This window comes from Trichinella spiralis (assembly GCF_000181795.1).
Source record: "Trichinella spiralis strain ISS 195 chromosome Unknown Scfld1, whole genome shotgun sequence".
NCBI lineage: Eukaryota > Metazoa > Nematoda > Enoplea > Trichinellida > Trichinellidae > Trichinella > Trichinella spiralis.
Genome location: NW_003526940.1, coordinates 367,261 through 390,295, shown reverse-complemented (window position 1 = coordinate 390,295; position 23,035 = coordinate 367,261). Strand labels below are relative to the sequence as shown.

Here is a 23,035-nt window from a genome sequence, read left to right as displayed (position 1 = left end):
TGATCAAATTTTCTTAATAGAATCTGTGCATTCTGTCCGCTAGAAATGTAAATATTCAGCTTAAACCTTTTAGAATCGCTTTACGTGCCTGAAAATCATACACTAACATGTGCCCCATTACTGTATAATTTTCAAGTGAAAGGATTTTCCTTGTTTATTGTGAAATGCAATAACGTTATTTATTATTTATATATCATATATTCTTTATTTCATTGCAGCACATATTTATTATATTATTATAATAAATAGAATGAATTTATGAAACTAAAAAACATTTTATTTAGGGTAGCAAATTTTATATGTACCTGAAAATCATTTATAAGCCCGCGAAAATCACTGTAATTGTGTCCTTCGCCTCAAGGTAATTGTTTAGAAAACAGTTAATTCATGAGTTCTGATTCCGATGTGAGTTATTGTTCTGTGGAGAACTATAGTTCTGATAATTCTTTCAAGACAGCTTTTGAAACCACAAGTGAATTACGTAGTTCATTAGGTTTGTTGTTTTTTGTACTTTTTGTTAATTACTAATTTGCTCACTATATAGATATTTTAGAAAGCAGTATGGATTACGATCAAAATAAAACACTTTTAGAATCAGAGAAAGAAAACGCTTTGCCTGGAAATGTTAATTTGAAATCTAATGCGAATGAATATGATCCTGCAGCTTGTATGTTGGAAAGGCCGAAAAGACTTTCTGATATGGTTTGTTATTATAATTGAATTCTGATCATTATAATAATTTTTATTTAAAGTTTTCAGTTTTACATTATCTAAAGAATAATGAAATTGGTCTAACTTCATGTTCAGCAGAGCTGTTGAAATTTTAATGTTTGTATGGTAGCTTAGAACTTATTGATCTTGAATTTTCAAAGTTTGAGTTTAGTAACATGAGAATTTGCAAATAATTTTTTTTCATGAAACTTCACTTATCTTCTTTATTTGAAATGGCATCAGGAAATTTAGGGTTTATTTTCATAGCTTTAAAAGTTTATTTTTAGCAGGCAAAGCTGAAATCAACGAAGTGTAATGCGCACGAAGAAGTAATAAAATCATTTCAGTTAAATATTTTATGATATTTAGTTATGTTTTTTAAATTTTTGGGCGAAGAAAGAAGGCAGATGAATGTTGGTCTGGATGCAGTGCTTAATAATACATTTTCAATAAAGTTTTTGGAGCACTTGTCAACTGATTGTGGAAAAAGATTTGACGATGATTTACGTAGACAGTCTATATTTCAAAGATTTGATCCACTGCTTTCTAAAGACGATTCATTTGGAGCTGCTCCACTGTTTGATGCTAATGTTCAGAATCCTATTATCGAAAGGTAATTGACTACATTTATCGAAAAAAGAATGTCTAATCTAGCAATTGCGTCTAATGTTTTGCAATTTTAATTTCAAGAAATTTCAGTTGAATTATATTTTAATTTGTTTGTGGTTAATGCTCATTGCATTTTTCAAATTTGATAATTTATTTTTTATAAAATCTAAGAATGCTCTATTTTTTAAAAGATTATGGATTTTATTATGCTTAAAAAATTATTTTACACTGTTAGTTGTAAAATTAACCTTTTTTCGTTATAACATTTTATTTTTTCATTATTTATTCGTTAAAGTTAATCTTTGTATATATATTCTTGAGGCTGGAAAGAATTTTGTTTTGAGCATACAGTTATGAGATTTATTGATGTGTACTAGAAATATGAAAACCAAAACGACCGCAATGAATGACTTTTCGGCAACAGCTCCATTTGTTGAAATCTCAGAAAATCTCATCGAAATGGACAAGGTATTGCTAATCATTTTATTTAGTTTACAGTTAGTTTTACATGTTATGTAGAAGTTGTATTTTGTTGCGTGTTGGTAATAATTGCAGTGGTTTCATTATTTGGAATTATGGAGAGTTTAAGTATGCAATCAGTTTTATAAAAAGTTCATTTGTTTTGCTAATAACTTTGAGTTTACTGTGATATACGTAATTTATAATACTATGTATTTTATTTGATTATTATAAGCAGACTTCAGGTGTATATTTTGATATTTTTTCCAGAAATTGAGAATAATTAAATTTCATTATTTTACCTTGAAATGTAACTGTTTGCTGGTTAAATATTCCAGTTAAAATATGCTACGAATATTTTTTTATATTTCATATTATAGAACTTTAAAAGTAATAATTACGATGTAAATTGGAAAATTATGCTACTTTTTGCTGATGGTTATAACTGCTCAAAATTAAATTATAAAATGGGTATATATATATATAACTTTAATTTTTAATGTTTAGATGTAACAATTTATGAAGTTGTAAAATAATGCAATTTTTGACATATTTAATAGTTGAATTTTGAAAAAATGTGATAATAATTGTTTTCTAATATTTGAATATAAAACTCCATAAAATGCATCAGGCAAGATGGGATGCCGCCAATTGTCTAGTTTAATTTTTCAGATGCAGGAACGAATTGTGAAAAACAAATATTCTGATAAAATTGCTCATTGTGAAGAAGTTGATTTTATTAACAATACAATGGCATTTGAATATCTTGAAAAAATGTGCTCAAAAAATGCAGTATCTAAAAACGACACATTTCGAAGAGATTCACTGTTTGTTAAATTTGATCCACTGTCAGTTGGGGAATTGCAGAAAGTGGAGGAAAACAAAGTACCGACAAACATTGTTTTGAAAATGAAAGATGAAACAAAATCTGTAAAAACTGCTGATAATGATGAAAATTTACTAATTAGCTGGTGAGTGATAATGTAATGTAATATAATATGCGTTTTCTTGTTATTTTAATTTATATAACCGCTCTGTTTAGGGATGAAGCTGAGAATACGTTGAACTCTGAGAAAAATGAGACCTTTCATTCAAATTTAATGAAAAATGACTTGGAGAAAAATGAATGCAATGAAATGAATGAAAATATACAAGTTTACATTTGGCTGAATTGTAAATTTTGCATATTTTATTGGGCTTTATGTTTTAGTGTGACCTTGCTAAGAGAAATGACGATGAATTGAAATTGCTGATGTTGAAAAGTCAGGAGAATCGTTTGCGTTTGGAACAGATGAATGAGGAGCGTCGACAATTGATATCCGAAGCAACATCTGTTGACAATGAATTGAAAAAATTGAGGTTTTTTCGAAAGTTAAAATTTGAATGCAGCATTTAAACTGTGAAATAATTTTTTAGTCAGGAAAAAGAAAATTACGAGATAAAAATGAAAATGGCAAAAGGTATGTGCACTTTTCAGTAGTTGAAATTTTATCAGTAAGTATCATTTTGTTCAGTAAAATTATTTGCTAAAGTTTATTCATCAGCAGATTTTCATGTGTTTCTTTTTAAAAATTATTTAAAGTTAAGGTTTTATTCATAGAATAAAAATTTCCTGATTTTTTTGTTATAAGCGGTTGGTAAATGATTGTGGTTGATTTTTAGAAGCACAGCAGAGGCAATTGACTGATGTGAACAATGAGCGTTACAAAGTAAAAGTTGAAAATTTTGATGTTCGTTGTTTAATTTCGTATTTTTGCAGACTCTCCAGGATTTGAAATCAGCCGAAGATGTTATAGCTAAACTTTTAGATTGTGATCAAAGGATTCGTGAAAGTATCTTAGAATGCAAGAAGGTATAAATTATTACATGTAGAAATTTTCAAAATCAGTTTGATAATCTATATTGTACTGCGTTTTATTTTGAATCACAGAGATTCGAACTGACAGATTATTTATTTGTTTGGAATGATTATCTGTATATTATTTCTTTTTCATTTAATGAATTTTGATATTAGAAAGAATCTGCAATGCGTAAACAACTATCAGAGCTGAGAGAACAGTTACGCATTTCCGTAGAAGATTTTGAAACATTCAGAGAATCTTGCAAAAAAGAAATAGTAGAGTGAGCATTATTATTATTGCATATAGATACATATGTATATGTGTTATATATAGTGTGCATTAGTTATCGTATAAACATATATATTTTGTTTAAGATGCTATAAAGCATGTCGAGAAGACATTAACAGAGAAAAAGATGAAATAGTTTCTCTTAAAATGACAGTTCGAAAACAACACGTGCATCTGGAAACTCTGAGAAAAGAACAAGAACAAAAGGTACCGATGCTACATTATACAGTTATTTTTACATTTGAATCTTACAATTAGAGCCATTGTTACTTTTATTTTATCAATAACGAGATTTTAATGTAATTGCGTAATTGAAATAGCACGAATAATAATTTTTAAATGTATTTTTAATTTTTAATGATGACATTATTTTATAAACTGTGATTTTAGCGATGATTTATTTTGTTTAGGTCAATCATGCAAAGAATTTGAGCGCTCTTGTTGATGACTTTTTGGGAAAACAAGTGTAGCAACAATGTATGCATTTGATTTCTGCTCTATGCTAATGACATATTTTGAATTCAACTCTTCATTAGTTATGATTCATTATTTTAATCTGAAGTTTTCGACTTCAATTATTATGCAAATTTGGATTGGTATGTAGAACAACGAATGTATTTATTTTTAATTTGGATGCATTATATAAATAATGAAATTAAATTATTGAACTTGAATTTGCAGTTGATTTAAAGCAGTTCTTTTGCTATTCATGTTCTTATTGAACAAGCATGAGCATCTTTGCTTCAGTAAAGCAGTTCATTCATACGACAGTCATTTTTAATATATAGAAGTACTGCGTTTTTTATGGAAACATTTTAATGAAACCAACGTTTCCTGTGCAGTAGATGTAAAACTGAATTCTCGTTTGCTGGAAACTGTCCTTTCAGAAGTAGCTGAAGAATCAGTTTCATCAAAAGTTAATAGCTGAATTAAAAGCACACTTCAATTATCAAAAATTACTTTGTTTTTCATAAACAGTTTTGTGTAATTTTAAACAATACGTTGATCCAGATTTGGTGCAAAAATGTCCATGGTAAAAACTGATAGACAGACATGCATACTGCAATGTTGCTTCCCATTTGATGTAACAAACTGATAAAATGTTGCTTCCGGCTATTCTGAACTCATCCAAGACCTAATTTCCACAAACTCCGCCCCTTTTTTGTGATTGTGTGTACGCTGATAGGTTGCACGCGATTGATCGGTAATTGGCTAATAGATTTTACTACTTTATTAGCTAATTTTTATGATAAGTGATTAGGCGAATAACTTTGCCATTTAATTAGCTATTAAGCTTCGATCAAGGATTGGGTGCTTGTTGTTTATCAACCCTTTTCCAAATTTGGGTGCATTACCATCAAATTACCTTATATGGACATAAAGAAGCATTTACTATTTTTTAAAACGCAGCTTTTTAAGATATGGTGTTAGCTATCTTGTATTGCGTTAAAGGAATTATAACAATAACAAAGTTAACATGCTTAAAACTAATGTTTAACTTCTTTACATTTGCGTATTCTTTGTGTATATTGTTAAGAGCAGCATTTAAAAAGACGTTTTGCAATATTTAAATTGGCTTTAAATAAGTGGTCATCTTAGCCAATAACATTAATGATTCTTCAGTTTTACATTTCATTTTTAACATAACTTGCTTTTGTCATTATATTTCTTCACATATATGCTAATCAGCAGACTGCTTTGCACAGAAACATTTCTGCTTTTCGCTACATGCGCTTCCGAATTAGGCAAATATATAGTATACAGCTTCATGTTACAACAACAATCAATAAAGATTAACAACAACAATGAGAATCAACAATAACCAACAATCAATAAGAATTAACAACAAACAAATCTGAACTATTGTAACGAGCCGCTACCTCGAGCGGGCTCCTCCGCTTCTTCCACCGGGTTATTGGCGCGTCCATCGCTATTTGGCGACGGGCCGGTATTGACTGGTGCATTTCCCTTTCGCTCAGTCTCGCGCTTTCCTGATGGCATTGCGACAACAAAAGAACAAGCAATGAGTACATACTTTATTAGACAATCGGAAACCAGGATCGACGACGATGTAAAACACGAGCACTCACTTCTGGCAACTTGCCAACCCTCCTGTAAACAACCCTTACCGTACTGCTCCTCCGATCTTCATATATTATTCTTCATACTGCAGCTTCAGTGTTCTTCGCCTTCATTTTCTGCAGGAAAGATCTCATTAGTTCGGTCCGTGTCCGCTGCACTATATTACAATATATACAATGGACAAAGACAAACAATACAATCAGTAGGAATAAAAAATATATACAACAATAATGAATAGTTCAAAGGTGCTAGTACTGGAACAAGGTTTCCACTTGACCCGACGCCCCAACATTTAAGATTTCGAAACCCGCGGGTACAAGGTTTACTGGCAAAAATGCTAATGCCATTAGCATTTTTACTCTTTTTTCTTATTTCCTGATTATTAAAATCAGTTCTTAAGCCAAGCCGGCCGACCTGCCGAAGCACGGCTTGGCAAAAGTGGAAGAAACAACCTTGCATCCGGGTGTTGGGAAAGTTGCCTTGAATGGCCGGGATCAAGGCTATTTTGAAATCACAAACAAATTTTGCCGGATCAAGTTGGACGCCAAGTTCTTCCGCTTTGGAATGGAGCATTTCAAATATCCAACTATACGTGGGCAGATCTTTCCTAACAGTCAAACAATATATGACGGGTAGCAGTTTACCCCTGATGAACACATGAAGGGTAAACAACTGCTGGTACCAGGATGGAACAATCTTAAACGTCCCATCCCCACACACCAGCAGTTACTTTGAGCCAGCAGTCTCACACCAGCCCGGTGGCAAAAATTAATATATCATTCATTGGTCCGCGAATGATACATTAAAAATTGCGCACCGGATGTTGTTGTTCTCTTCTCGGCAGTGAGCCGCAGATCCTGCCGCCTGGCCGGAAGTCGTTGGTATCTCTTGGCCCGGCTGTAGTACATTGTGTTTCGGGCCTGCTCCCACGATGGGAAATAAGCGGCAGTATCTGAGCTAGTGGAGGCATTGCTCGCCAGTTCAATGTATATTTCCATCACCGGTCTCGTGTCTTCTGAGGCCAGCCGTCTCAACTCGGCAAGCTGCTGGTGATGGTAAAATGCGTCAGGGTTTACCGGGCAGCTTTCCGCATGCTCACATAAGCGGATGACTTCTGTGGCCTCCAGATTTGTGGACAGTGTGCCACGGCAGCGTCTCATTCCCTAAATTGGAAACGAAATTGCAAGCTCATGATACTGCACAATAATAACAACGTGCTATAATAAAATAATTCTGTTTACTGATGCACATATCCAGCATTTGTCATTGCGATTCGTCCGCTTGAGGGTGTAACACCTTCCTCTGTACACCAATTTTTGTTGGTTCCTTTGAGTAGAAACAAACTGAATTTCATCACTCTCCATTATTAACAACTCTCAAATACGAAGCACTGAACTACACGGAAAACCACGGAAAATAAATTCAACGGTTTTGAACTCCGTTTTAAATAACCATTTTGCAACATTAAGTTTTCATTCTCATCTTATCTACAATTTAAGATCAACTTTTGTGATATTCGTTGTAGCGCAACGCCTTTTGTTGATGTTGACAGAAGATTATTAATCACAGACAAATGGCGCACATATGCTGACATCAAACAATGCGATGTCCACTGCAAAGTGAATTTGAAGCAGCTTTAAGCGCTTTTGTGCTTGGTTGGTGCTGTTCATCGCTTTCTTTCTGTTTTCAAAGTGCTTTACTTTTATCCATCCGCGTTGATAAATACTGTTTCAAAGAATGTCAACAAACAGTTGTTTCTCTCATCAGATAAATTACGTTTTAGCTAGCAGTTATATGAGATTGATGCATAAGTGTTTTTCCGTTTGTCAGAAATTTCTCTGAAGAGCAGCTAAGGGCTATTCAAGTACAAAGGGAAAATCTACAATTGATAAATTGTCTACAGCAGTAATTTTCGGCTAAAACTAGAAGTGGTGATTGCTGAATGTTAGCATCTTAATATTTTCTGTTCGCTGAAAATATTTCAAGTTTGGATGAGAATTTTATATCTTCATTCTCTTCAATGTTTCTTTCGTTCCTGTTAACAAGAGTTATTGTTTTTTTTCTTATGTATCATTTATATAAAAAATAAAATCTGGAATTTTGTTTAAAATAGAAATTTGTGATTATACATTTTGTGTAAAGGGTATTAAATTTGTTTTTCAATATCTAAAGTAAAACTGACTACTGGGTTGATTAAACATTGAAGTTGCAATTGTTGTATTACTATGGTTCAACACTCCAGATCAAAAAATATCTGTTGCATTTCGAAATGATTTCACCAAACGAAACTGAAAGCAAATTATTTTTCATCTTAAGTTCACTTCATCACGAGTGTGTCCGTTATCTTGCTCAAGCACCGCATATGCTCTGACAAAATATGATCATAGTTGATTACCCTGGTCACCAACCAAGGAGCATAAACTGGTCTTTCATGTACTGCCAAAATTTTCATTCCCATTGTTGAGAGTGAACAATAATTGTGCAATATCATGGAGTTCACTGCCTTGGTCAGATAATGAGTTTATTTGAGAAAGCATCCGCAGCATTGTAAAAATTCCAGACCACCATTTATCATGGCATGAATTTATGGCTTGTGCATTTAGATGGCATCAGAGTGCTCAGAAATACTGAAATGCCAGCTTCTGTAGATTAGCGTGTAATGTTATGAAGCTTGTGGTGCAGTATGCACTGACTTCACATTATATGGATGATCTGTGAAAAATTTCTCAGATGTAACGTAGCTAATGCACAGATTGAACTGAAAGTGCTTTTGCCTAGCATATGGGATATTTAGCAGCAGTACATGTGTGTTGGTCTAGTGAAATTTCAGAAAATCCTTCATGCTGAATGCTGTTGACCTGGCCCACAATAATTACTGCAGAACTTTCTTCATTGTCAAGCTAGTGAACCAGACTAGGTCTGTTTCCATCATAAAAAGTCATTACATGTCAAATTATGAAAACAAAAAATGACCTAGATAAACACGTTTATTTAACATCTCTTTGTTCAGTTATCTCTTCTTCAGGCTATTCATTTGTTGCTTCTATATTTTTGTAGAATAATGCAATTAGATAATAAAGATATTTAATTTGTAAAGAACAAAACCGTCAATTCTATTTTTCATATTTCACTCCTCAATGCTTATCATCAATGATTGTGCTATTTTCCGTATCGTAGGTTTGAGATGTGTTTTCGAAGGATGAGAATTAATAATAATGAATTTCAGTTTGTATCTCAAAGAACGGACATAAGCCAATACACAAAGGGAGATGCCACACGCTCAAGTGGACAAATCATAATAATAAATAAAGATACAAACAATGGCTTATTGTAGCACATTATTATTGTAATATTACAGCTTATCCATTTTTTCAATATAACGATTAGTTGGTTGCCATGGCACAGTGTCTACAAGTTTAGAAATGGACTTTTTTCATATTTATACGTTATTGTTGTAATGCCCATCTTGCCCATGGTATATATTGCAATAAAGTTCTGCTTTGCTTGTTGTTGTAAAATGGAAATTTCTGTACTATACATTTGCTTTGTTCTGAAGCGCTTATATCGAATAGCAGAAAAGTTTCTGTGAAAACAGTCTGTTGATCAGCGGGGTGGTTTTACTCGGTCCCACTTTTTTCTTATTGGTCTTTGCCCATGCTATTTTATTGGACCGTCAAATGCTTTGTTCGTATTNGNNTTTCNTTTTNNTTGNGCNNNGANNTNGTTTCNTCGTATTGGTTTTTCTTTGTACTAATTGCTCATTGAATTCAAACTTCTTCAGTTGTGATTAGCTGTAATATTTTTTCATTTCATTGGTTTCAAATATTCCATTTAGGATTACGTAACTTTAATAATAGTGACGTAACATAAAAAATGGGAAATATTTATATANTTCCAAAAATTTTAATTGTTTGTTTGAAGTTTTGTCATTCATTNGAAAATTCTGTTTATTTNAAATATATTATTTGGTGGGTGNAAGTTTTATTACTTTTTTCNTGATCCAGCATTCNCGAAAAATAATTTTTTATCATTATTCTATATTTTATTGTACCAAAGTGACGGTTATATCAAAATGCGATAGTCATAATTCAGAAAAAAACAATACAAAAAAATAAATTAAATGGTGATTTTATTTTTCACTAACCAATAGCAGCAGCAAGAACAGTAAAGAACAGCCAACAATGGTCTAGTANAGATNTNCCTCCTGATATATAAATCTGCTCTGACTGTTTGTAAATAAATTTGTTGCCTTGTTGAAATTTATCAAGATTGGATGTTAACTTTCCGGGTGGTAATATCAGAATACTGAATAATCTGTTTGAAAAATCTGGAATGCTGTGGCAACACTTCCAATTTTCGGGTTACAAATGGCACTAATGCTAACGTTACGTGTTAGCTCGCAATTTCATTTAATTTTACGCATGATTAAANGCATANGCCTNTNTCAAACATTCTTCGCTTTTTCTTCGTCACATCACATATGTTGGTAAAGGCGATTTTAATACAAAGGGNAGAATGCACANGTGACAAATTGTTCACAGTTGCAGCTTTCAAGCTTAACCAAGGAGTGACAAATACTAAGTTGTTAGCATCTGATGAATTTCTTGATTTTACTGGGAGTGTTCTATTTAAATCTTTCTTATTTGCAATCCAAGAATTTTACTTTAATATTTACAAAGTTTCTTTTGTTACAAAACATCCATATATGTATTTTATACATGTCGATGAGGTTTGCTGTTTGTATGAAAAATCCTGTTTGACGTTCATACATTTCATATAAAATACAGTCGAACTTCGTTAAGTGCATAAGATTTTGGCCGAAAAAAATTCCCTGTAGTTAATTAAACGGTAAAATAATGGATAAGTGCATGGTAATTCTTGCTAAATTCCATGCTCACTTATAACCAAGTTCAAATGTAATTTGAAATGCAACATCAAACAGATCAGCTACATCATAGCAGCTGCTTTTGATGCGGAATGTTTAAATATTTCGTTACCATTGAAATATATACATTGAAAGGTTGCAAATGGAAATGAAAATAGATGGCAATTCAAGTAAACGCTACAGATAAGCTAATTCACAAGCGATCGCTTTTGATCTCTGATCTTGCTTGATCTTCACCCTGTCTTGACTTTAGCGGACTCAAAGTGCAGAACTTCATACAGTGATTCAAATAAGTCATGATACATATTTATAATCTCCATCTGGCATGGTTTGAAAATTTATCATGGCTTTTGGAAAAGCTTTCTCGCTCTCTTCTTATGGCATTCTTCATAAAACGTGAGAAAGAAATGGTACGCTTCCTGTGTGACGTTGGTCCACTGATTCTGTGCTACTCGAAATGTTTTTTTTTCTCCACCATGATCAATCTTTTGATGAGCAGCATTGATAGCATCGAAGACTTTTGCAGTAAAAGCGATGCATATTATTCATCATACTTGCCCAATCAGATTAGTTTACTTTCCTTGCCGATTTTCAAAACTCCATACTTATTTTTTAATTTATAATCACGGACAGACTTTGAACCATCTGACTGAATTCGCAAAATGTCGGTAATTACTTGATCTCGCTGTGAAGTCGGAAAAGTCGTTCCATTCTGTGCCTTTTCCTCAAGGGGTCGATATAGACCACTTTGGCTACCCCTACTCTAAAACTTCCTAGGGGCATTGCACAGTTCGAAGGGCATTACGCTGAACTGGTACTGTATATCCCTAGCGGGACAAAAAAGGCTGCCTTTTCCAGAGTAAGCTCGTCCACCTCCACTTGTCAATACCCAGACGCTAGGTCTAATGTCGCAAAGCACTTGGCCCCCGCCAGAGCGACGAAGGTCGCGTCGATCCTTGGCAGGGGCTGTGCGTCTTTCCAGGTGACTTCATTCAATTCGCGGTAGTCGACACAGAATCGTGAGCTACCGTCTTTCTTCCTCACGAGCACTGCGGTAGAGTACCAGGGCCCATTTCCATCATGAGACGCTTGGTTGTGGGGATGCCAGGGTGTGATAGACCGTGGACTGATCGAAACGTGGACTTACGCAGCGGTGATGGCAGACAGATGCGGAGCGTGGGACGTGACCGAAAATGCCAACGGTTGCCATGAATTACTGTTCTGATTGCATGGTCGGATGCGCCTACCATTAGGGCATGTACCTGGCTGTCAGGTGGGGGTGGTGTTGCATAGTGGCGTTGGCAACGCGCTCTTGGCCGCGTTAAAAGCTTCCAGTTGATCAACCGTGAGTGTCTTGGTTGGTGCGGCGGGCGATGCGATGGCGTCCAACGTGCCAATGTGGTTGCAATGTGACGTAGGAACGTCTGTAGAAATTGACCATGCTGAGGAAGTAGAACCCAAAATTCCGCAGTTGTAACGAGTTTTTCGTTGTTAAGCATTCGTTATAATGAGATTCTCGTAACATATAATTAATATGAAATTCGCCTGGGAATCTAAAAATGTTCGTTACATCAAATATTTCGTTATAACGGAATTTTACTGCATATTACACCGATTCTATATGAATGTCTCCGCATTCCAGTGTCTCTTGCCAGGTGGATGGTGTACGTCGAAGTCAAATTCAGATAGGCTTTCTACAACAAAACAAAGAATAGCATACTGTTGCCACAATATAATTAGGTTTTAAATTAAAAATCCTTGATTTGAGAACGTGAGAACAGCAAACTGACCAAAACGCATATTATGTTGGCAAGGAATCGCAAGCAAGCACACGCAGACTTTTTTCACGTTCATACAATACAAAAGAAAAACCAAAACAGACAAACACAGTATTATCATAATACATAATTAGTTTCAAATTGACAAAATTTTTAATTTTAACGCAAATAGTGCTACTCGTCATGATGACGAAAGAACGTTAAGTCATCATGAAGCCCGTTCCTGTGCAATCCCAGATTTTTCAAAAAGTGCTCCCATTTACATACATGTTACATTCACACGCACATCCACTACTGCCAGACAGGACCCTGTTGGTCGCTTTGTTCAAGTCCGGCATACTTTTAGGACCTTCTTGGCCAGAAATGGTGGGTAAAGGTAACCTTCAACATACTATCGTGAGGTGATAAACCTTCAGGTGGTTCCCAACTACTTGCTTCTCTCATAAGAAGCGACAGGAATCTCGACCCTCTGGATGCAGTTCCATCAGGAGGTACATTTTTCCAGGTCAGCTTGTAGTCTAATTCGATTCTGTCAGAACAGGAGCGGGATGTCCAGCACATCTGACTGAAAGTTTGATTCAGGATTCAAGCACTTATTCAGTGATGTACAGTCCAGTCCAGTTCAGTGAGGACATGGCTTTTCTCAAATGACTACAATGCAAGTGAGCTGTTTCTAATTTCGCATTCATCTTCCCAAGAAGATAAGGATCCCGGTTCGTGGCATTTGTGACGCCCGGCAATTTCATTCGATAACTGTTTTTGAAGGTTCGCCTGGACCGAATCTTGGTCTCTGATAACGACCATCAACACAGTCCCAGCTCCATTGCACAACAAAAAAACAACGCAACTGATGGTGTCAGTCAAACGGCCGATACGCTATCATTCACCGATTAGCACGCGGACTGACAGAATGCGACAGTTGGCGCGCTTGCTGTCAACATCCAGCATCGGATCCGTCACGTCACGTTGCACTTTCATCGTTTAACGACCATTTTGACCTACATTATCAAAGAGAAGATGGTGAGTTGGCGAGTGTGCAACTGCGTGGATGTGTTAGCTGGAAGCGCTCCCCTGCTAGTGTGTTGTTCATCATTACTCTACTCTTGAATAAATTGTTATATCATGCGTTTCGTCGTATATTTGTCTCGTAATGCTCAAGAACCGTTCTACAACAATTGACCCTGTAGCAACTGAGAAAACGGCTGGAAGGAAAGCTTGGCAAGTTACACATCAAATAATATAGAAAAATCGGTTTCGCTGATTCTTAGATTGCAGAGTGTAGCTGCATTCCACATGGGATTGAATTCACCACGCGCAGTACTTCAAGACAAATCTCTCTCTTTGCATGAGATCAACTCGAATCAACCGCTTCAGCTGTCTTGAACTGGATTCACGATTGCAACCAAGTTTACGCATAACACAACACTGTGGGAAGGGGTTTTATTCAAAGATAACAAACTACTGAAAAAAGCGATCACGAAACAAGCAAACAAACATCACGCATGTGACAACACTGCTCCAACACATAATATACTCACCCATTTCAACCGCATCTACAACACAGACTGCATCGACAACCACCGCAAACCAAATTCAGACACAAACGTGCTGAATGAAAAACAATTCCGTGTTATCCAGAAATTTCTCAAACCAACTACAAAACTTTTAGCAGTCGGTATGCTATGCTTCTCAAAGCAGGTTTTTCGTCGGTAAATTCAAGCCAGACGAGAGTGACTTGTACCGAACTTCCACTGGTTTCCCCGTGAGTTAATTCAACTTATGCACTATTCATCATCATCTTTCAAAATCGACTCATCGACAATTTTCACTTCTGCAAAGACAAATCGACACTATTCGACGCGTCACACAGAAATATCATGACGGCTTACATACAAATCAATCATGCAATTTTTTGAAAAGCTCTGTATATGCAAATATATGGTTTCAAATTGAACATCAACCGCTTGCACGCCACTTTATAAAAGATCACAGAATGTACTGCCAGAATGGCAACTTTACAAATATTTCTGTACTTTCAAACACCCACAATTCATCATGAAAGCAGCCACACATTACTATCACCGAACCCTGGTCAAACTTGTAAATTTGATTGCCAATTCAAACGGTAACATCTTTTCACACTACTCTCTTTGCAAAATGGACAGAACTGTTTTGGAAATTGAATTAATGTTATGTTTTATCTAATTCTAATTGATAATTAATATGCAACTGTATGTTCAAAATTCACTAAGAGCACAGGCAAGTTCTCCCAGCAAGAGATGAACACCTCTCTATATGCACTATAATGTGCAGATTGACAAAAAGAGAACAATCTGCAGATTTCAGGTGCAATAAAAAATCAAATAATGCAACAAAACTGAAAATAATTTGTCACAGTTCAGTTACCTTCTAAACACGAAACGATTTGCATATTTGGAATCGTTTTTGTCACTTTTATGCAATACAAGCTTAACATGTCTAATTTTGACCTATTCTTTCTTTTCCAATGTGCAAGTCTCAATTTTGCTTTTGTTTCCACTTTAATAATTCACAAAACTTCCAGTCAAATTTTCAAATGTATTCCCATTCTGAGTTATAATAAATACTTAATACTTCTATCAAACGTTAAATTGGAATATTCTGTTCAAATGACTCATAATTTTCTTCAATAATCACAGACAATTTAATTTTAGATACTGAAAAAATGCATTTACAAAAATACATTTACACTACTGATACCTGGCTCAGTTGTTCGTCAAATAGATGCAACATGCAATTACGTCACATTACTCACTTGTTATTTTTTATTCGTTGCATCATCGCCACATAATACCAATGCATAATCAATTCTTAGGTCTGAAACAATATATTCTTAACCAAAGTAAAAAAAATATACGTATAAATTATTAAAATACAAAATATCAGTTAAAAAGCATTTTTATCATAAAATTTCAGAGATCTTGGTGGAAAAACGTATCATCATTTCACAATTATAAAAATCAAAACAAAGTTGCTTCAAGTAAAAAATATCTTACATTTCCAAAGTCTATTCAACAATTTCCAACTGCTTCCATTTCCAGTGTATCCTATAATTGTTAAATATTAATAAACAAATTAATTAAAATATAATATCAGCAAAATCGGTTTATAGAAAGAATTAAAATGTTCTGCAATATTTTTGTCTGCTAGACTGACGCTGCAAATTACATTAAAAACTTGCCGACACTTCTACATTTTGATTTTTGCACTATTTAACTATTTGTTGAAAAATAATCAACAAATCAAGTGAAGTGCAAGAATTATTATGCATGTTGAACGCTGAAAAACAAATATACATTTCTTGACTATTCCACATACCATCAATCAGAAATGATGCTTACAATACGCTTGCCAACTACCAAATCTATAATTTGCCTGCGCATCTGCCCAAACGAAATGCGGCAAAATCTAAAGCAATTTAAGATAGAACAAAACTGCATTTTTTCCGGATACATTTACAAACTTTCGAACCAATCATTCAAAAATGTCTCATTTTTAAATGACATGGCATTCCACTACTTACATTAATTTCATGGTGAATAAGAAGCTCTGGCCAAAAAAAGTTAAAGTATCTTCCAACGTCTGCAAATCCTACAACATTAAAATAATTTATTTCCATATCTTATCATACAATCAGTTTCAAATACAATTAATTCACTACAATGTTCTTTACTTTTACATCAGAGTTTTACTTATTACATTAATGCAACTTAAAAAATTGTATGTTGATTTTTCACACTGAAAAAAAATATATAATTTTCAGCAGGATAGGTCGACAATTCATTATTGCACCAATTAGCTTAACTGCCCCACAACAAATCAGACAGTTAATGCGCAAATGTGGAGCATTGGCAAATTTCGAAACGTTAAATTATACTTTTCATATAATATAAAAATACACTGAAAAATACGAAAATAAGTACCTTACAAAAATTCAGGATGTCATTTAACAAAATGAAACAAAGCTAGACGACAGTTTCGACGAAATAGATGAAACCACAAATGTCTAAAGCGAAACTAGAATTTAAAATTCATTTCAGCACTGCTTATAATAAAATTAATCACTCACTGCAAAACTAAATAATACATTTATTTAATTTAAAAGAAACCGTTTTGGGCTTTTAAGAAACCATCCGTATTTATTAGCACAATAAATGCAGAATAGAGTAACTGTTGCATTCCTCCAATAGTCAAAACGAATCTAATCCTATGACCCCAGTAATGGACTGCGCTTGATATAAGCACACTTCATTCCAAAGCATCCAAAACTTCAACGTCAAAGATGCTCGTTTGGACAGTGCTAAAGGATATCGGAAGCTGAATTTAAAAAATTCATCATAACTAATTTTAAAGCATTCAATACTTTCCTGAATTAATGAAATTATCATTACGTACTAATAACAAAAATTAAAGTCAGCTTACAAAAGCAGTCACTGTCAAATAATTTCTAGCATAAGTGAAAACGTTATTTTAAATTCAGAAATAACATTAACATTACTTCGATAATAAATCGATGTCATAATTCGACAATTTATGCGTAAATTTTGCAGAAAATAAGTGCAACAAATATACATTTACACTGTGTTTCATTTCTTCATCTCTGTACTTCCACCATTTTCTACAAAATGACAAAAAATTCACTTCTAAAAAGATGTCTTTAAGCATCTTTTAAACCATTAAAAATATTTATACAAATTATCTTCAACAGTAAAGATTTACGTAGCTTAAATTGTTCTAAATAAATATGTAAGTACAACGCAAATATGTAGAAATTTATTCTTCACACTTAAGCGCCAAGTTGTAATACTTTAGTTTATGCACTGGGAAATAGGGAACTGAAAGTACGCAGCTGCCTTTGGAAAGTGCAAACAAAATAAGCACCAATAGGCTTTACATTATAATTTTTAAGAAAATATGCAAAATAAACAAAACATTCTTAAATTTCAGCATCTTACCTTTTTGTAGTGAAATAAATAGAACGTGACGAGTTTTTCAACGTTCCCTAAAATGTTTTATTTTGAATACACAATTTAAAATTTTTACGGCAATATAAACAAACAAACAAATATATATATATATCAGAACACTACATCGTCACTGTTTTAGAACTTCAGATGTCCCTAACAATGATCATCATTTTTTAAACTGGTTACAATTATTTCTAAAATCATAAAACATCATTACCTGCGATGGAGAAAATCTTCCCATCTCAAAATTGTGCAAATATGAAAAAAATACATAACGCACAAAACCGTACACGTGTTAACGACTGCAGTATACCTAAAAATAACAAAAGTAAATTATTTTTCACTTTTATTTTCAAATTCAATCACTCCATATCAAATCATATAACACAGCAAAAATTGTCTGAATTATTCCACAAGGCTAGCAATAAAACTTCGCCATTCTAGCTTAATCCACTCACTATAGCAAATTCATATTATCGGGAGCAATGAAATAAACGCACCCGCTAAAATGAATTTTGCCAATAACAGATTTACTTAAATTTTAACGTCTAACATGTTATATTCAATACAAATAAAAAAAAGAAATACAAAGTGAAATAAAATAAAAAACACCTAAACCAAACTATCGCTTTCTTGTCAGCTTCACAGGATACCGAACGGGCAATTCGTTAAACAATCTTGCGATACCAAAAGTGCAATCTATAAATTTAACATTTACCAAGACACTGTACATGAAACATACTGTACAAAGAAGGAACAAAAATTTAAGTAATAAATCTTCATACATTAAGTCAAATTTAAATTTTACCTAACAAATATTCTGTACCATATTTTAATTAAATACTCTGCAAATACATATATATGTATACGTATAGCTGCAGAGTACCAAACAACCATGGAATTATTCTATGCAATATTTACTTGCCGACTTGTGTAACAAGCTGACAGAAAATAATTGCAATGCCTTTAAAACAAATTTCGGACGTTTAAAAATTTGACTAACTGAATAAATTGAAAAAAAGGAAATTAAAATTGCTAAATAAATCACTGCTGATCAGAGTACTCTTGGCAGTTATTCTATGAATCTCATTGAGGTTTCTTATTTCAGAATCAAAAAATTCAAGAAATAACTGCATAGTTGCATTATTGTGTCCGTTATAAAATAAAAATCTTAAATTCATGATTCTAATTAATTTCTTATAAGCTAAAGTTAAATAAAAAGAATTACTTCAAAAAATTTATAAAAAATTTGAACTGTAATTGTAAATGTATACCATAAATAGATTACATTATAATATCTTAATTTTTTATATATGGTAAATTATATTTTTAAATGCAAAAGAAACTTCTGCAGTATATAAATGTATAATATAAGAATTTGAAATCTAAAGAAAAAATTCAATGTTTAAAAGAATCTCACTTCATCGCAGCCACCACTTCACCAAGCGAATAAAATTTCAACTCAGCGTCGTATTACTGTAATATGATGACGTAATAGTATCATTTAAGTGAAAATCAAGTTTTATTTTTATTATTAGCTCAAAATAGTTTTCAGTCAATAGCAAATATTTTTATATTGTTAGGGACAATTTTTAATATATACCAGTTTACTCTGATTTTTCCCGCTAAAATTCGACCTCATTTTTTAGATTGGCTGTTCACTGATAGGCTGTACGTCGTGTGATCGGTAATTAGCGATTGACTTATGTTTTATTTACTTATTAATTTTTGAGATGGAATTACTGATAAAAACTGAATAACTAATAAAATAGCATAATACAATCGCCAATTACTGATCAGATGCTGTACAAGCTATGAGCGAACAACCAATCACAAAAAGAGAGCGGAGTGGGGAAAATGGGAGCGGGCAAAATTGGAATACTCCAATGCGCATTCATCATACATTCTTCATTCAGTAGCAAACTTGCTCATCATTGTGGTTGCTAAACTGCTATTGAAAATTTTGCTTGCTCGGTTCAGCAATTTCTACGTAAACAAGCAAATCCTCACTTTTACATGATTCGGTCGAGGTGCTCTGATTTCGCCCGCTCCCATTTTTCTCCACCCCGCTCCCTTTGTGCGATTGGTTGCTCGCACAAAACTTGTACGGCAGTTGATCAGTATTTGGCGACTGACTTATACTATTTTATTAGCTATTCAATTTTGATAAGTAATTCCACCTCAGAAATTAATAAATGTGTAAATGAAATTAGAGTAAGCCGTCCGCATTACGTTTCATAAAATGTAAAATGAATAATCAATCTACTCCCTTTTTGTTTTATTGTTTGAATACGATTGCTCTTTACCTCCATTCATATTATTCAGAATTAATATTCAGAAGAACTTTTCATGTGGTTAAAAATATGAAACAAGGATTTTAATTTTTCAATATTTTTTGTATCTTACTGTCAGAACGTTTGAATTACAGGCTTAGACATCAACCAAAAGATCAAGAAAAATTAATAATTTCAGAAATAAATCAGTAAAAATAATTACATTATGGTAATTATATTATCAACTTTGAATTTAAAACAGAGCTGCGTTTGTAAACTGTGTCCAATATTTTTATTCCTCCTGAATGTCAGGTTTTAACAGTATGTTAAGTCTTCACAAGTAAAACAGTTCACTTGCATTTATCATATAAACAACTATTTCATGTATGCAGATGTTTCTGTATTGTTTACGTTAACATTTGTGAATTCAGATCTTGAAATACTTAACGTAATATTTTTCCGTAGAAAATCAAATGCGACGTCGAATTTATTTTTATGAACTCACAGAGAATATTTTGCTAGCATTGAGAATAAAGACACATTTCAACCATTCTTATTAACAGTCATTAAGAGAAATACGCAAACATTTCATCCTGTATTATAATTGACTTAATTTTTAAATTTTTTCAAGTTTCTTAACTTATACTGTCTTCAAAATATTGCTTAGACAGGCCGTTTTCCATCTTGCAACAAGCTGTTTTGCTTAATGTGGAATGGACGGTGGACAAATATCTGAAAACAAAACAGACATGCACAAAGCAATCTTTAAATACAGTTTATTCCTGAAAAAATTCCAAAAATCAAATTCTGCTATGCAAAAGCATGTTTCATCACGGTTCTTTGCCAGACGATGTTGCACTTGAATTTGCTCTGGTTTTCACATGAAATCTTCATCTTCATAATATTCTATTCCCCCTTCCATACCGCTCACTATGTCATCAAAAAAGTCAGAATTTCGACTCATCTTTGCAATTGGGGCCTTCTTTTTTTGTTTTGGTTTTTGCTTAAAAAACAAAAAGTACGATAAAAAGAATTTTTCACATTAACATAATCAGGTTAACAATCAATATCACCTTCTCTTTTTCTATCTTTGCTAATTCTGACGCAAGAGCATTCAAACTGCGTGAAAATTTTCGTACAACATCCGAATGTTCTAAAATTGCAAATCAATACATGCTTAAATTAAATGATAAAAACATACCTCTGTACACTAAATCTTACAAGTTTTTAAATGTAACTCCTAATTTTAAAATGAAGCTTTACCCAAATACAAAGTCTTACAAAGCTTACAGTCCTATAATTTATCAGAGTTGCAAATGGATGCAGAACATACAATTTATTTTAGTTGGCAAGCAAATACTGATTTGCTTTTCTATCAAAAATCAACAAATATGTGAAAATATAACTGTTTTCAATGCCATTTGTGGTGCGCTACAAATATTCTACTACCCCAAATATTTTTCAATGAAAATAATACAAGTAAACAGCAAATAATGTATGCATATAACAAAGAAAAAACTTACTGTTTATAAAAATATCGTGAATTAATTTTTCCATAAAACCATTAAATCCAGCTTCTTTCTAAAATTTCATCAGTTAGAATAATATTGCAAAATTAATTTAGAATAAAAATACAGTAAACAATGCTCACAATTTTTACAAATTTAAAATCATATGAATTTTAAATATTCCAATAAAAAAATTAAAACATATTAGAATTAAAGATAAAATATGCATTGATTTACCTCACATAAATGTAGCTTATTTACAATCATTTGACGAAGTTTATCAAAATCCTCTTCAGTTTTTGGATGCATGGAATCGAAATTGACTTTCATATCATCATCAGCAGTGCCTATTAAAAAAAACAATAAAAACGTAAAAGTAATATTTTTTCAACCAATAAAGAATATACTAAATATTTCTTGAGCAATGGCTAATTCAGCTTTCTTCTGAATTTCTTCCAACTCCTTTTGGCTTAACTGTTTCTCTGGTTCCTGGAATTGCAAAAGACAAATATAGGTATCTCTTAAAAATGCAAAAAAAGGACCATCAATACCTCATCTGAAACTTCTTTAACTGCCTTTTTTCCTTTCTTTTTTCCAGGTTTCGTAACTAAGTAAATGAAAGATTAACATTATAAAACCTATATTATATACATTGAAAACAAAGTGCAACTATACCTTGAGGAGGTTGTTTTACGGGTGGCTTTTCCTCTTCTTCATCGCTGTCAAACCAGTTTTCCTAATTTGAATTGTAAATGTTTAAATTTTTAAAATAAATTTAACATATACTACAAAAACAGTTTTTCACTTTTTACCTTTACATTTTCATCATTTTCGTTTTCATCCCAATCCTTTCTCGAAAACATCATATCGTTCATTCCGCCTTCATTTTCTACATAAATTAAAATACAATAAATTAATTAATTAAAATAAAAAATAAAAATTGCAAGGAAAACATTATTTCCTACCCCAAGATTCATGAGCTGCCATTGTAAAAAACAATCGACTTGCTTACGTCGAAATAAAGAATTCGCCACTGAAAGTATAAACCTAAAAAAATAAAAAAGTTTGTTAACAGTACGTTTGATATGAAGTAATCGCTTGTAGACAAAAGAAATACCCCATTACTTTAAAGGTTTTAAAGTTTAAAATTAAACTTTGATTAATGTTTAACACACAAACAACACTGTTTTAAATAACAAATGTGCAAATGCTAATTGTGATTAATAAAAATTTCTTATTCACTGATAGGCAAACTGATCTTATAAATTTCTGATTCTGTGTGAATACAAAAGTCATCACAAAAACTGCATTTAAAAACAACTAACATTTCAGTTTTTAATTAACATAAATGAACGCACAATAAACATACACCTTCAGATTTCTATTAACATGTAAGTTTAAAATATAATTGATCTAAAACGGGTTGCAATTTAAATAAAAGTTATGAATTTATAAAACCGCATTCACTAATAATGCCAACTAAAATAGGCTGTGCCACGCTTCAATGATAAGATAGCAAAAGCTTATCATACAAATAAAAACAACGCTCACAATCTTTTTCATATGGTACATCTAATGAATAAACAACATTTTTA

General features: G+C 32.7%; 7 protein-coding genes across 7 annotated transcripts; 3 read left to right on the top strand and 4 right to left on the bottom strand.

Annotated features, from left to right (window-relative positions):
* The first annotated feature begins 561 nt into the window (after window positions 1-561).
* On the top strand, window positions 562-4,166 carry Tsp_07151 (hypothetical protein). Its single transcript, XM_003381431.1, has 12 exons — window positions 562-702; window positions 999-1,040; window positions 1,176-1,324; window positions 1,698-1,788; window positions 2,452-2,750; window positions 2,822-2,933; window positions 2,990-3,138; window positions 3,196-3,239; window positions 3,442-3,488; window positions 3,539-3,631; window positions 3,794-3,900; window positions 3,995-4,166. Exons 1-12 carry the CDS (start codon window positions 562-564, stop codon window positions 4,164-4,166), a joined length of 1,446 nt encoding a protein of 481 aa, XP_003381479.1.
* A 1,765-nt stretch (window positions 4,167-5,931) lies between these two features.
* On the top strand, window positions 5,932-6,499 carry Tsp_07152 (hypothetical protein). The gene is made up of 3 exons (XM_003381430.1): window positions 5,932-6,192; window positions 6,229-6,303; window positions 6,383-6,499. The coding sequence occupies exons 1-3, from the start codon at window positions 5,932-5,934 to the stop codon at window positions 6,497-6,499; spliced, it is 453 nt and encodes a 150-aa protein (XP_003381478.1).
* A 267-nt stretch (window positions 6,500-6,766) lies between these two features.
* On the bottom strand, window positions 6,767-7,150 carry Tsp_07153 (conserved hypothetical protein). Its single transcript, XM_003381429.1, has one exon. It carries the CDS (start codon window positions 7,148-7,150, stop codon window positions 6,767-6,769), a length of 384 nt encoding a protein of 127 aa, XP_003381477.1.
* A 4,765-nt stretch (window positions 7,151-11,915) lies between these two features.
* Window positions 11,916-12,374, bottom strand: Tsp_07154 (conserved hypothetical protein). Its single transcript, XM_003381428.1, has one exon. It carries the CDS (start codon window positions 12,372-12,374, stop codon window positions 11,916-11,918), a length of 459 nt encoding a protein of 152 aa, XP_003381476.1.
* Window positions 12,375-12,500: 126 nt separating this feature from the next.
* Tsp_07155 (conserved hypothetical protein) lies at window positions 12,501-13,638 on the top strand. Its single transcript, XM_003381427.1, has 5 exons — window positions 12,501-12,549; window positions 12,644-12,764; window positions 12,826-13,023; window positions 13,070-13,144; window positions 13,419-13,638. Exons 1-5 carry the CDS (start codon window positions 12,501-12,503, stop codon window positions 13,636-13,638), a joined length of 663 nt encoding a protein of 220 aa, XP_003381475.1.
* A 2,065-nt stretch (window positions 13,639-15,703) lies between these two features.
* Window positions 15,704-19,301, bottom strand: Tsp_07156 (hypothetical protein). The gene is made up of 9 exons (XM_003381426.1): window positions 19,263-19,301; window positions 18,313-18,358; window positions 17,950-17,972; window positions 17,877-17,900; window positions 17,648-17,694; window positions 16,907-17,009; window positions 16,216-16,283; window positions 16,034-16,100; window positions 15,704-15,739 (listed from the first exon to the last, which is right to left on the bottom strand). Exons 1-9 carry the CDS (start codon window positions 19,299-19,301, stop codon window positions 15,704-15,706), a joined length of 453 nt encoding a protein of 150 aa, XP_003381474.1.
* Window positions 19,302-20,809: 1,508 nt separating this feature from the next.
* Tsp_07157 (putative eukaryotic translation initiation factor 3 subunit J) lies at window positions 20,810-22,427 on the bottom strand. The gene is made up of 10 exons (XM_003381425.1): window positions 22,406-22,427; window positions 22,253-22,329; window positions 22,116-22,176; window positions 21,992-22,047; window positions 21,848-21,929; window positions 21,678-21,787; window positions 21,456-21,513; window positions 21,134-21,142; window positions 21,006-21,085; window positions 20,810-20,935 (listed from the first exon to the last, which is right to left on the bottom strand). Exons 1-10 carry the CDS (start codon window positions 22,425-22,427, stop codon window positions 20,810-20,812), a joined length of 681 nt encoding a protein of 226 aa, XP_003381473.1.
* Between the last annotated feature and the right edge of the window lie 608 nt (window positions 22,428-23,035).